Source organism: Myotis myotis, unplaced genomic scaffold (assembly GCF_014108235.1).
Source record: "Myotis myotis isolate mMyoMyo1 unplaced genomic scaffold, mMyoMyo1.p scaffold_m19_p_8, whole genome shotgun sequence".
Classification (NCBI taxonomy): Eukaryota; Metazoa; Chordata; class Mammalia; order Chiroptera; family Vespertilionidae; genus Myotis; species Myotis myotis.
The window spans coordinates 38,129,847-38,144,976 of NW_023416390.1; the positions used below are offsets into that span (position 1 = coordinate 38,129,847).

Sequence of the window (15,130 nt, forward strand, 5' to 3'; positions counted from 1 at the left end):
TGGAGTGAGCAAGTAAGCTAATCATTGTTCACAAAAGATTAGTCTCCGTGGGGCATCCAAATAGACACTCATGAGGAAATAGGCCAATATTTGGTTGATGGGTTTATGTTTGAGTAGTCAAGAGCATTAGCATAGGTCACCCAGAATAAACTCAGGGTGAGTTACAATATGCATCATAAAAGGAATGATTTTTAGAACCTAAGTTGTCTATAGCTTGCACATATTGTGCTAAGAGCTTGAATTAAGAAGGCATAGAAGCAAAAGTATCTTTTGATAGTGATTTGGAAATTGGGGTTCACTGGAATGATGATATACATTGTCAATAATGGCAGCTTCTCAGACTTGAAGTACATATTGTTCCTCCAAGAATATTCCGTTGAATTTCAGTAACATTTAAATGATGCATTATGTCAGTTAAAACTGTTTATTCAGCTGGCCATCTTCAACTTTTTTTTAAGACTATATTTTTAGAACAGTGTTAGGTTTATGACACGTTTGTTTTTTTTTAAAGGAAAATAATGGATGTAAAATAATATAACGATAAAATATGTTTGGGGGTTTCTTGAAGATAAGTATTGCCCAGACCCCTCACCTGTCCAAATGGAAGTGTTGCTTAGTAGAATAATAGCCCAAACTGAAGAAGCATAGGTTCTTTTTTTTTTTTCTATTTTCCTTCCTTGGAAAGGAAGAATTTATAGCAGCTTTAGGAAGTGGAAAGAGTAAAGAATTAAACCTAAGGATCTAAATTTTGTAGTGTTAAATATATGATTGTTGGAATCATGTATGAATATTGAAAGCACTTAATTCACTTATCCTGGCTGCATTCAAAATATATAAAGTTACTATGTCTTATCTAATTAATAGCTCCTCTCATACAGTTTTTAAATTTATATTTGTTACTATGAAGGCAGGCCCTTTACCTGGTTTTCTTTGTTCTCATTATCACAGCTGATGCTTTGGTACTGGAATAACAGCTTGCATAGTGTCAACGTGCTCAGCAGTGAATCAGAAATCTAACTACTTGAACCCCATCGTTTCCACTTCCCATTCTTTAAGACTTTACTCCATCCACATCTCCTTGGTAAAGACTTCTCTGACCATCCAAGGAGTCTTTTGAATTCTTTTTATTCTTCTTCTGCATACTTTCCATTTGGCGCTTCCAAACTTACCCATAAATAAAAGTATGCCTTGTTCTTCCACTTAGTTCGTAGACCCTCTCTTATTCATTCCCCCACCCCCAGGGGAGAGAGTGAACACAGTCCCCCACGAACACAAATTATGCAGTCGAATATCCCAGATTTGGGGAGATCCAATCCCAAGTGCAAGGGATAAGCCTCCACCTGGAAAAACCACCTTCCTGATCATGGCATCTCCCCTGCCAAGTAAGTATGGATCTCTCATTCATTTGTTGATAGCAGCTAGCACGGTGACTTGAATATAGTAGCTTTCAACAGTTCAAGTACACAAAGGTTTAAAATGGGGAGAGGAAAGATGAAATTAATAGTGCTGAGTTCCATTTTATTTTATTCGTATACTATTAAGTGATTTTCCCACTAGCTCAGCCTATTATTGTAACTGTTACATCTCTTAATTTTGATTAGCAAATTCTGGGTATTTTGTATTATCAGAAATGAACTAAATATAGCTACAATGCTGAGTAGTAAAAATCACTGATATGATTATCCTATATAATAAAACCCTAATATGCAAATTGACCAAACAGCAGAATGACCAATGGCGATGCGCGCTGACCATCAGGGGGCAGATGCTCAATGCAGAAGCTGTCCCCTGGTGGTCAGTGTGCTCCCACAGGGGGAGCACCACTCAGCCAGAAGCTGACGAGTGTAGCAGCAGTGGCGGGGAGCCTCTCCTGCCTTCGCGGCAGCACTAAGGACCCCTTGGGGGATGTCCAACTCTGCTGGTGGAGGCCCGCTCCCCACGGCAGTCGGACGTCCCCCGAGGGGTCCCGGACTGCGAGAGGGCACAGGCCGGGCTATGGGGATCCCCCGCTCCAGTGCATGAATGTCATGCACCAGGCCTCTAGTATGCTTAGAATATAGGGTGTTTGGTTTTTCCTTATCATTATTAAAATCAACTAAATTACTGGGTAATTTTACCACAAAATAAGATAATATTTTAATGTTTTTTGTATAGTTTAACAGTATTTTTTACAGAGAAGTTTTATTTTGCCTCAGATGGCAATCATTAGGACCACAGAACTAGACGAGACCAAGAAGCCTCAGTATGTATCTTTCCCCAGGGTGGTCTAGTCTAAATTGCATTTCAACTTCTTCAGGAAAAGAGAATATTAGCCTATTAGGTTATATGCTGTAATTCTTTTGGACTTCATTCATTACTCATCAAATCGAATCCTATTTCTTCATGCTGCAGTTCCAGAAAAGAAACCACTTAAAAACATGTTAGGCAAAATAAATACTTTATTGTTTTAATTTTTTTTAAAGAAATCAGCCTTAGTGTGATAATTCAAACATTTATAAACCTTTTAGATAGTTTTTCAAAGAGTATTGTTAACATCTCGACCACTTTTGATTAAAATTTCACACAAAGAAATAGACTAGGAGTTGAAAATTATAAATGCCAAGGGAATAATTCTAATAACATTTGGTTGTTACCTTACATATTTATTTATTAACCCATACATAACCAAGTAGGAAGCCATCGTCCTCTCCCCCGCCCCCCGAAAAAACAACAACAGTTTTCAATGGTTAAACTGAACTAAAACCATCTACTGTAAGGAGAACAAATCTAAATTACTTCCATTTTGAAACAAAAACAAAAACAAAAACAGCTTATTTATTTCTACCCATTCAAGTCATAGGCCCCATTATTTTTGGAAATTCTCTACTATTTAGTCTAAAGGACAGAAGAATAAACATCTCCTTACAATAAAGAAGTCTGGACAATGCAAAAAGTACATAGTGTTTAATATAAGACACATTTCCAAAAGAAAAATACTACATAAGCTATAATAAAAATACATTTGTCTTAGGTAAAGTAACAATGCTTACAGTGTAAGAACATTAAGTAGTTGGCAGGAAACCTCATATGAGAATTCTATCTTACTGCTATTAGTAACTTCCTCAAGAACTAAGAGCAAACTTTCACAACAGAACAAATTTTCTTCTTGGAAGAGACACTAATTAACAGCAGTAGAGGGAAAATCATTGGTTGTTTCAAGCTCTCAAAAAACAAATCAGTTATTGCACAGTAAATACCTCATAGAGGTCAGTGTTTAAGGAAGCTAGTCTAAAGAAATATGTTATTTATACGTTGGTTAAATCTGGACGTTTTCAAGTTTTAAAATTAATTCTACATAGGGAATCCATTGGAAAATATTGACATACAAATAAATATTAGGCTTTTTGAATGGATACAGTTTAGGAGAGAAATAAGACAGCAAAGTGCCTAAGTTTCTATGTATGTTTTTAAAAAAGATATGCATAGAAGAAATAAACATTGTACACTGTATACAGCAGCCCAGCTCAGCAGCAAGTATCTTCTGAAGCACAAATAACACCTCCACCAGTGTATATCATAACTCCAACTTCACTCAGCTAATATGATCCATGCCAACCTTGGAAAAGAAAAAGAGAATATCAAACTCTTTCAAATATTATTACTAAAAGGTTATTTAAAAGTGAAATGAGAATGTTCTCCACACACACACACACACACACACACACACACACACACACAATCCTGTTGTGATCTCTCCCCGTCTTCCTGAAAACTAATTCTTTTATCCCTGGCTTTGAAAAAGGCCTTGTTAGTTATTTTATGAAATAGTTTATGAAACTATTTTTCCTATTTTCTACAGCTGAAATTATTTTTGTATATTTTTATATTATATATTTATATTTTTATATTATAAATATTTATATACTTACATTTATATATTTTTTCAAATTATATATTTATTTCTCATATTCTACTAAATGAATATTTTTAATTCTGGCATTATTCTACCGAATTTTATTACGGACTTTGGCATTTGAGTATTACTATTAATATATATTTTATAAAATGTAACTAGAGTTATGAGACAAAATTAAAGTTCTTCATTTTTATACCTAAAACACATAAAACAATTCTACATATTATGACATGACTAGATATGGAACTATGGGAAATATTTATCAGAAGGCAAAAATTGAGAAAGATAACTATGAATTTGTGATTAATTCTCAAAATCGTGGTCCGTAAATTATACATCTGAAATACCATTATAGCCAATGCAATTAAAATAAGACTCAGGTTTGAAGGTCCTTATCTCCCCAATTCCAGAATTTGTTTACTATAATGAAATTTCAGTAAAATGACATAATACAGGGCGGGGTGAAAGTAGATTTACAGTTGTGAGTATGGTAAACACAGAGGTAAATCTTGTATTATTTTCCGTATGAACAATTATAAAATTATATATTTATTTCTCATATTATAATAAATATATTTTATTAATTTTTTTACAGAGAAGAAGGGAGAGGGATAGAGAGTTAGAAACATCAATGAGAGAGAACCATTGATCAGCTGCCTCCTGCACATCCCCTACTGGGGATGTGCCCGCAACCAAAGTACATGCCCTTGACCGGAATCGAACCTGGGATCTTTCAGTCCTCAGGCCGACGCTCTATCCACTGAGCCAAACCAGTTAGGGCTGTAAAGTTACGTCTGTCCCACTCTGTGTAACAATCCCTTGGAGGTTAGTAATATGATTTTGACTACATTTCAAAAGGGGCTGTATGTGGCTTTTACACTGTAAGACAATATAGTGCATACATTCTAAAAATTAAAATTTTGTTAGAGAAGCAGACCTCTGTACTAAGAAAACAAAGCATTAAAAACTACTTTACATTTATCTAAACAAAGAACATCAGTAAATTTACCTATTAATTCCATTTAATGACTATCTTGCTTAGAATTTGATGCTTTACTTGAAGACACTGCTGCCAGAAGTCCACTCACAATTTCCCGTCTGATTTCCCCAACAATAGACTCTTTAATCTAGAATAGAAACAGAGGAAAATAAGAATTTGGCAATGTAACTGTAATCCATTTCTTGTTTTCAAAAAAACATAAATAGCATTTCATTTCTGCAATCGCCAACTATAAAGAAAGCGGCAACATTCATGTGAAACTTGATGCAATGCGGAGGGAGAGGGCAATCACGTTCATCTCTCCTCCAACTCAGACCGGACTTCTAGGTCTGGTCGACCAAAAGTCAGACAACTACATTATAAAATATCACATTTCTTAAGTTGAGAACATTAAAAATTTTTACTTTATAGATTAAAAACTTCTATTAAATAATTTGCTTCACGACACAAAATAACCTGAAAGAAGTGACTAAATGTTAGATTCACTTTTATGTTTCTGATTAATGTCCACCTTTGTATCGTAGTCAGCAGGATGGTCAAGTGTTCTCATTGTTATGAAGGTCCATTAGTGGCAAAACAATATACAGGTATATGGTCTGAAAGCGGAGTATCTAAAGAAGTTATAAGTTGTTCTAAATGTAACACGCATGTTTTAAGTGGAAAGAAATGATCATTTAGCACAGATTACTTTAAAACATGAAAATAAATGACCATATACTCTAAAAAAATAGTTTTTTCTTTAGTTGTATGGTCTGTTTGTCACCTGTCTAAAACTTCAGCTTCAAAAAAGATATACATCTCATTTTATTAGTGGAAAGGGCAAATAAAACTATGGCAATGGCAATTCCATCAAGATTTTCTTCTCCAGATGCCTAAACACTGCAAATGCCTATCCTTGTCTTTTTCTCTCCTATGATATAGCATCACCCCCAAATAGCCCTCTGTAAAGACTTTAAGTGTGTATTTCCTGAAATAAACTGATAATGCCTTCCTAAATTAGCACTGGAGACACTCTCACCCAGCTTTTAAAAATTCTACATTTCCACAGTTTCCTGTCAGCCTGATCTATTTCCTAAAATGTTTCTAAGTACATCCTGAACTCATTCCAATTGAAGTCTTTCCAAAAATAGCTCTGAATTAATCTGTCATGAAAACTGGTACAGCCCGGCCAGTGTGGCTCATGAGAGGTTGGTGCTAAGAGCAAATGGCCTGGATTGTGGGCTCAATCCCCAGTAGGGGTATGCAGAAGGCAGCTGATCAATGATTCGCTTTCATTGATGGTTCTATCTTTCTCCCTCTCCCTTCCTCTGAAATCAATAAAAACATATTTTTTAAAAAATCTGGTACATGCACAATATATATATTTATACATAAGTATACAAAGAAACAAATGCTCCTTAGCTACCAACCATTTTCACAGGAATATATTCAAATAAATATGAGCTTCTCATTTTGTCTTCTACCAATATTCTAAACTTTAAACATCACCAAAAGTTTTTGAAGTTCATAGCATTTCAGACTCATTTCTTAAACGAATACATCTAAGACACAAATATTATGAAAACCAGAATTTCGCCGAAACCGGTTTGGCTCAGTGGATAGAGCGTCAGCCTGCGGACTGAAAGGTCCCAGGTTCGATTCCGGTCAAGGGCATGTACCTGGGTTGCGGGCACATCCCCAGTAGGAGATGTGCAGGAGGCAGCTGATAGATGTTTCTCTCTCATCGATGTTTCTAACTCTCTATCTCTCTCCCTTCCTCTCTGTAAAAAATCAATAAAATATATTTTAAAAAAAAACAAAAAAAAACCCCAGAATTTCTTAGCCACAATATGCAAGCACAAACACAATGTGTGTTGAATCAAAACCACTGCACACCTGTATTTAACAGGAGACAATGAGCGGCATCATCTCTCCAGTTCCCTTGTTCAATGCAATAATGCAATTTTATTAAATCTTGTCATTCTTCTACATTCAAAAGACAAACTTGTTAAAAAGCATTATTTACAAACCAAAAATGTGCGCCAGCTATCTGGGGAGTATAGACATTACTGGAGTAAAGCCTAAAGTCTGCACCATCAAGGATGTCATTATCTAGATGGGCACAAAATGACTATTATTTCCTAAAATACTACCGGGAAAAGTAATTTATTAATTCATTAATGACATAAGAACAGAACAAATTTTGAAAAATGAGAGACCACTTTGGGCTAGAAGAGGAGAAAATAAAAAACATCTCAGAGAACGGCGGACTTTAATGTAACAGATCATGAAATGGAAAGGTAATCTCAGATGACAGAATAGAAAATTGTAGCAAGAGCACCCTGGATAAGAGGGTGCAAGCCAACGGGAGCCTGGCTGACAAGCTAGTTCCTGCTGGGAGTGGAAATTAGGAAATTAGAATAGAAAGGGTGAGGTCAAGTGGAAAGTGTTTATTATGAGCTACTTCAGGGGCAGGATTGGGTCTCATTTATCAATGTAGCTGGCATAAAATAAGTGCTCAATAAATGTTTGAATGAGTCAATAACAGAGCGAGAGAGACAGGGAAAAAGCACAACAGTGAGAGACCATATCACACACAAAAGGAAACAGAAAGTAGCAACAAAAGGACTATGGACTAGCCCTGAAAACAATAAAATTCCTTTAACAATTTATCGAAGGAATTAATGTACAGACAAATTATTTCTAAAGTCCTCCGTGTTCCAGAGAGTTTGGAAGGGTTAGGAGTGAGAAAACGCTGGGATGAGTGGTCAAGTTGCCTTTATGAGCACAATTTCCAAAAAGTGAGACAGACTGAAGGTAGGTTACTACAGATTAAGAAAGGAATGCTCACTGGCAATATAAACAGACTGACAGCCAGTCTGAAGTGTGGGGCAACACATCCATTTAATATGCATCTTCTGAGTACGATCCTCATGGCAGCCATTATTTCAAGGGATCACTAACACAAGTTATAATAAGAACACAGTCAAGCTGGGGATTTACCAAAATACATGTTTAAAGCATGTCAGATGAACTGTAATGAAGATAGTAAAAGGCATAAATCAAGCCTAGGAACTTCAATAAACCAAGGACAACTCTCTAAACACAAAGCAATCTATGTTTACGCTTTGACGTTTAATTCTGTTGTATTTGCTACTGTGGGCACATATTCACTCATTCTATTCAGTAATCTTTTTATTTATTTACTTAAAAGAAAAGCAAGTAAACAGTTTCAGGCTACTGACTACATACATCATGGTGTTCCCCCACTACAACATACACAATCTGCACAGATAAGGGGTATCTTTAATCTGACAAAAGCTTAGTTACTGAAGGAGCATATTAAACATTTGTTTGAAAGGACCTTCCATACTGTCCTTCAAAATAAGAATTCCACTGCATTAACACATTATAAGTAATGAAAGCACTTGTTTTAAAAACTTCAGATATGGTGAAATGATGGAAGCAGAGGCCTGACAGACATCATTGTTTTCATGCACCCAAGAGTGCAATAAGAAAACTTCCCTGAAAGTTGTCTGCCAAACATGCTTAATCCTCATCTGCAAAACTGTTCAACACAAGCTTAAGGCTTGTTTCCTGAATAGTGGCTTTGTTAATGGGTAGGGGGGCCAGAATTTACTGGAAGACAGAATCTAATTTAGTTTTCTTGGTACCTAAAACAATAAGCTTTAAAAAAAATTAGAATTCAGTACCAAGTGAATTTAGGTGAAAATATATGGATTTGAAATTAAAGTGCTTCAAAATAGTTTTTCTTTTTAAAGTAGTTTATTGATATTTGGAGAGAGAGGGAGGGAGAAAAAAGAAACATTGGCGTGTGAGAGCGTAACATCGATTGGCTGCCTCTCGCACAGCCCCCAGTGGGGAATGGCTGCCTCCCACACACCCACCAGGCATCAAGCCCAAAACCTGGGCACCTGCCCTGACCGGGAATCCAACTAGCAACCTTTCAGTGCATGGGATGACGCCCAACCAGTTGAGCCACACTGGACAGGGCAGTTTATTTTCTTAAATACACCAATATTCCTCTTTCACACTGTTTGATCTATACATTTTGTTTAGTAAGTTGCTTTTTGTTTTCTTTTCTTCTTTTGTAGACAATAAGGATAAATGTTAAGCCCAATATCCTCCAAACATTCCAAATTCTGACTTAGGGAGTGTCTAATTAACAGTTTTAATAACAAATTCTGAATAGTTTTGAAGCATTTGCCTTGCATGTCAGTTTAAATATCTTCAAATTATAAAATCTTCTACATTTCATGGGAGGTTCTTATAGATGTTTAAGTAGTTCTCTAGAACCAAGAGAACACCACCAACTTCCTACATGCTATGTTCTGAGTCAAAGATGAATGCTCTCGCCTAGGAATCACTTACTCCTAAGAAATTACACAGCACACAGCAGGCCATCCATTAATGACTTTTAAAATGAGGACACAAATATGCAATAAGGGAGTATTTGTAACAAATTAGTAATATGAAGGAAAACTTTCAAACCAAGGCAAGCTAAAGGGAACAAAAATATCACATTTCTAAGGTGGAAAAAAAGTACCTTAAAACTTACTTCCTTAGATAACAAATAATAGTGTGAAGAAAAGTAATTACTTAATTTAACTCAAAAATTGAACTTTGACATGAAACATATAAATAAGAATAGGTAATCGGTCATACCTAACTGAGAAAGTTGCATGTACAGAGCTTGATAAACGCTAGTTGGCCACAACCAACTTACAAAAATAACTACATCTGTAGGACAAGTAACTTTATAGAATTAAGATCTTTCAAACTTTAATTCGTTACCTCATGTCAGGAAAAGAAATTATATACATCCAGTGTCTCCTGCTATGCTTGTTCTGAAAATGTGAGTTTGTCTCACACATGACTGAAATATTAGGAAACAACTTGATCTCCCTTTTTTTGTTTGTTGTTGTTATTTTAAATATATTTTTATTGATTTCAGAGAGGAAGGGATAGGAAGAGAGAGACAGAAACATCAATGATGAGAGAGAATTATTGAATGGCTGCCTCCTGCAAGCCCCCTACTGGGGATCGAGTCCACAACCCAGGCATGTGCCTTTGACTGGAATCAAACCTGGGACCCTTTAGTCTGCAGGCTGATGCTCTAACCCAGCCGTGGGCAAACTACGGCCCGCGGGCCGGATCCAGCCCGTTTGAAATGAATAAAACTAAAAAGAAAAAAAGACTGTACCCTTTTATGTAATGATGTTTACTTTGAATTTATATTAGTTCACACAAACACTCCATCCATGCTTTTGTCCTGGCCCTCCGGTCTAGTTTAAGAACCCATTGTGGCCCTCGAGTCAAAAAGTTTGCCCACCCCTCCTCTAACCACTAATCCAAACTAGCTAGGGCTCCCTTTTAAAATATATATACAATTCTTTACTACCTGATCCTAGTGCCCAAAACAGTTTTTTTGCTAATTTTCTTAATTAACTTTCAACCTCTGACTACTCACCTTCCTAATTTTTTGTGGTCCTTTTGGTTACTAGAACTATGGTTAAATGCTTTAGGTTTGACCACTGTCATCCTTCAGGATAAACCTTTTCATTCTGTGTTTCTATATTTGAGCAACTCATATAATTTCCATATTTCTCCACCCACTAAACCAAACAGACCAAATTATTTATACTTATTAAAGTCACAACACCAACTTCTCATGTAAGTTGACATTATCCTGGAAGAGACCTAAATTATCTCTCATTTCACAAATGCAGAAACAGATCTAAAGAGCATGTCACATGTTTATCTATTTCGAACTCTAAAAACACCTTCTTTGCCAGAGTGAACACAGAATTGCAATTATTTCACACTGCAGTAATGAGATTTACAGAAATGCCATTACAAACATTACAAAAATACTTCAATAGACATAAGCTGACCAAAGGGAAGGTTAATTTAAAAGCTCTATGAAAATTACTGAATACAGTGAATCAAAGGAATATCTTATAAATAATTAATGTTTAAATACAACCTCCTCCAACATACATCACCAAATAAATAAAGCATGGACTTTACTCACCTCCCGTATGACTTGCTGCAATTCATCTTGCTCTACATTTTTATGCATTTCCTCAGCAGCTGGCATCAATGGGATTTTTCCATACCCTTCTTCCACTTCAGATTTAAGTCCTACAGCCTCTAAGGGTTCTTCAGCTGCACCAACTTCCTCAGAACTTTCCACTTCTGGAGGCGAATGCACAGAGCCTGTTCTAGAAGGAGCAGTTGGCGTTAGGGCCACTGATGCTCGGAATACCTTCTTGCTTGGTGCCCGATGGGTCTTGGGTTTGCGCGCTGCATCACCAGAAGGTAGTCCAGTTCTTCTACTAGGATGAAAGGGACTAGAACATGCAGAAGATGACTCTGATGTTGCTTGGGAGAAAACAGATTCTGAGCTTTCTCCAGGAGGAATGTCAAATCTCATTTCTCCAAGTCCCAGGCCCAATTCGGACTTTAGGTATGACTGTTCCCGCATCAGTTCAGTGACCTGGAGATCAGAAAAATTATTAATTCTTCTCTCTTGAAATTAAGATCATTGGTTAAAAAAATTAAAGTCCTAGCTGTATTGCCAAAAGTCACTTAACTTGTAAGGCATGATTCTAACTCATTCATTTAGTAACTACTTAATTTCATTTGCAACAATAGCAAAGAAAATTTAAGTTCTTAGTGAGATCAAGCCATAAAATGTATAACTAGAATAACTGGTGGGATGAAATTTTACTTGTTACCACATGGCTGTGTCCAAATTACTTATAAGGAAGAGTAACTAGTGAAAAACAAAATTGCTTCTTATGCTTTTGCCCCCAAATAAACTAATTTGTGTAATGTATGCTAAAAAATCAGACTTTTGCTCAAAAAGTAGTATTCTTAGAGATCCAATTAACTAAAGGACATGGAATCAGACTGTAAAAGAACATTTACCCTGGAGTATAAATTAAATATTTTTATAATGCATTATCTCCTGTAGGCCATAAAGATAAATCAATTATGCAATTAAATGGCTTCCTAGTGGCCTAAGGTAGCAAGGGACTTTCAGAAGTCCCAAACTCACTTCCAATCAATTTAAATAACTCATCAAATTCTGTGTTTAAAAAATATCTCATCTACACTAGGGAAGTTGTGTGTTTATGAAATGGTCTATCGTTCCCCTCCCCCGTGATTTAAAGGAGAGAGGCTTACTGGTTCCATTACATTCAATGGAGAAGGGCATGACAAGTTATCAGCGCTTCTACTGCCACACATTCCCTGAAAAAGTAAAAACAATTATATATATATATATATATATATATATATATATATATATACACATTTACATATTTTTTTCAAACTGCAACTGTTTTATAATAAAATAAATTAGCTAATTATTACTCTAATGCATTCCTATGTCACCCTCAACTGTCATGGGAACCTATAAAATGTGCTACTGCAATTGAAGGTGCATACATCACACTACTGTCACCAACACACATTTCTCAGAATAATAAATCAAAACCTTTTATAGAAAATGATACCATTGATAAAGAATATTCTTATTCTATGCTATTCATTTATATGTGTACACACACATTCCTATTCTATTGATTTTTACCATATGTGCACATATGCATGAGTGTGTGGTAATCATCCACTTAGTTATAAGAAATCAAATATGTTGTTCCGGTGAAAGAGAAAAGTTCACTATTTCAGCATTTCAAAGCAATATATTCTACAACTACAAAGGTATCAGCAAAAATAAGACTACAACTTTTGAAATTCAAATTTGATAAAAGGAACATGAGAAGTATAAAGAGTGGTACTTTTATAAATATAAAGTGTTTCTTTTCATTCGTTTTTTGCCTTTACAAAGACCTCACGTGATTCCTTAAAAAAACATAAAGAATAGAAAAGGACACAAAATAAAGGAAAAGCTTAAAGAAAGTAGTTATTTATTCAAAGGCAAGAAAGGGCAAAAAACCTGAAATATATATTTGTGTTCTTTACAATCGCATGCAGTCACTAAAAGCTAAATGTCAGAGATTAACCCACTATCACTTTCCTTTAAAACCCCTAAACTTTTGTACTGATGCTTATTTCTATTATTAAAAATTACGATTAAAATTTTTCAGTGTATTTCTAAATATACTATTTAAGAAAGTAATCACAATGTGTACATTCAACTAATTTGGGGAAGACTCCTTAAACGTACTCCATGCTTCTAATGCCATTAAAATAAGTGTTTTTAAGTTAAGGCATTTGTCTGAAATGATGTGGAACACTATACGCAAATCCTTACTACAGCTACTGACAATGCCCGGGTACCTACCACCAGTGCCGCGGAGCGGAAGGGAGAAGAAATGTGCCTGGCGCGCAGCTGCTCCTCCAGGCCCAGCAGACGCTCCTCCAGCTGTAGCTCCAGGTCTTCAAGTTCCATTCGGACTGAATTTCGCAAACCCTGGAGCTGATCAACTTCATACCTAATGGTAGGGGGACAGGCACAACATTTGAATAAAGCAGTCTGGGGATTCAGTCACCACTCTCTCACCGGCTATCAGAAGGCAGTGAAATTCCAAGTTCTAGAAACTGGCGCAACAGCAAATGCCAACAGGTGTGACCACCAGGACAACTGTTCTTTCTCTCTTTAGCCTTTCTCACAAATATCCCAAACACTGAAAACATGACAGCCACTACCTTCCTTAACGCATTGAAAGCAGGGAAGTGTACTTAGGAATTTTATTTACACTGGTTCACAAAATAGGTAAAGGGTACACAGCAGTAGAAATAAAACCTAGCTTTAAAGAGAAAAGTTGGCAATGCTTTTTAGAATAGAAAACATTTTGAGTCAGATTAAGACAAAATGAACTTTTACCTTTCCTCCTCAGTCATATGATGATAAACCATGGTTTGCTGACGCAGCATCGCCAATTCTAAGTCCATCATTTGCGTTCTAAACAAATTCAGGCTCCGCCTCATTACTTGGAGCTCCTGAAAAGTATTCTAAAATACAACAAAACAAAATTATACTTCTAAATCACAGAAGTTATTTTGTACACAGTGATTAGAGTAAGAACTTACTTCATAAAGAGGTAGAACAGATGATTTCTGAGGACTGTATGGAGCAGCAGCAAGATCAGGTCCTCTCATCATAGGGTACTTCAAAAAAAGTGAAAGGATGGTTACAAATCAATGTCAAAGTGACTATTCCCAATTTATTTGAAGTATTAAAAGTATGAGTTTGAGGCCTTTATGTCTTTCTCTTTGAGGCAAAAATAATAAAAACAAAACTTCATATTGTGAGCAAGAGCCAAATCAATCAGCTCTCATTCTACCTACTACTCCCATCTGTTCCCCCTGGAATAAGTCAGTCTATTTGGAATGAGGCTGAAGCAAAGGAACACATATAGTTCATCTATGTCTTACAGGACTTCCCTCTTGCCTTAAGTAGAAAAACAAAACTCATAGAAGCAATAGCAAGTGTCATTCTGAAATAACAGAACTATTGATTTGAATGGAGAGAGTAGCAATCCGTCATCACTCATTCTTAGACATCTGAGCATCTGCTATACGTCACTATTTCAGGCAGCGAAGAAAAAAGATAAAAGGCATTCCCAGCCTTTTAGTGTTCGTTCTCACAGAGTAAGAAAGAAAAGAGAACTTAAACAAATTATACTACTGGAGTGGAGGGGAGTGTCATGTTAGAAGCATACAAAAATCCAGATTAGGGGAGTACACAGCCTCAACGGTGCTGACACCTGACACAACTATTTAGGGGCCTGCATGCAGCCCAGTAACGGCTGGAGCTCACACATAAGGAATAAGTCTGGAGATACAGGCAGAGTCCAGGTCATGAAGAGCATCTGTCTCCTGAGGTGGGAGTAGAAATTAATTGAGTTACTGAAGGGACATCTGAGAGGAGAAGACGACACCGAGGGTAGAACAAGCTGGCCTAGAAAGAAAGTCGCAGGGAGACAGGGCCCTGGGAACCCCCAGTTTCACGCAATTACAGTTGAAAGGTTAAATGTCTCACTCACAGGCAGAACTGCATTTTGTACACAGGAAGACAAACACCCACATTCTGGTTAGACTGAAAATCACTGGAGACGGTACATTACTACATAACTTCAAAAGTCACAACTTCAGTTTTTACTTTCAAAGTGGCTTCCTGTCTACAGTCACCATGGTAGAGATCTACTATGCACATCCTAGACCTCTTGACGCCTTGCTGAACACTCTGATCCTTGCATTAC

At 36.3% G+C, this 15,130-nt stretch overlaps 1 protein-coding gene and 1 pseudogene across 4 annotated transcripts in view; both read right to left on the reverse strand.

Moving 5' to 3' along the window:
- Positions 1 to 1,238: 1,238 nt before the first annotated feature.
- LOC118662355 lies at positions 1,239 to 1,390 on the reverse strand (annotated as a pseudogene).
- A 1,030-nt stretch (positions 1,391 to 2,420) lies between these two features.
- Positions 2,421 to 15,130, reverse strand: part of ITPRID2 (ITPR interacting domain containing 2) — a 37,972-nt gene continuing 25,262 nt past the window's right edge. The window contains exons 12-18 of one of the 4 annotated variants that reach the window (XM_036318638.1): positions 13,959 to 14,036; positions 13,753 to 13,880; positions 13,210 to 13,360; positions 12,099 to 12,152; positions 10,930 to 11,394; positions 4,905 to 5,022; positions 2,421 to 3,595 (exon numbers count right to left, since the gene is read on the reverse strand). In XM_036318638.1, coding sequence (XP_036174531.1) covers positions 4,918 to 5,022; positions 10,930 to 11,394; positions 12,099 to 12,152; positions 13,210 to 13,360; positions 13,753 to 13,880; positions 13,959 to 14,036 — 981 coding nt within the window. In that variant the 3' untranslated portion in view covers positions 2,421 to 3,595; positions 4,905 to 4,917. Of the gene's footprint in view, positions 3,596 to 4,904; positions 5,023 to 10,929; positions 11,395 to 12,086; positions 12,153 to 13,209; positions 13,361 to 13,752; positions 13,881 to 13,958; positions 14,037 to 15,130 lie in introns of all 4 variants that reach the window. The other 3 variants (XM_036318637.1, XM_036318639.1, XM_036318640.1) reach the window with 3 other exon arrangements.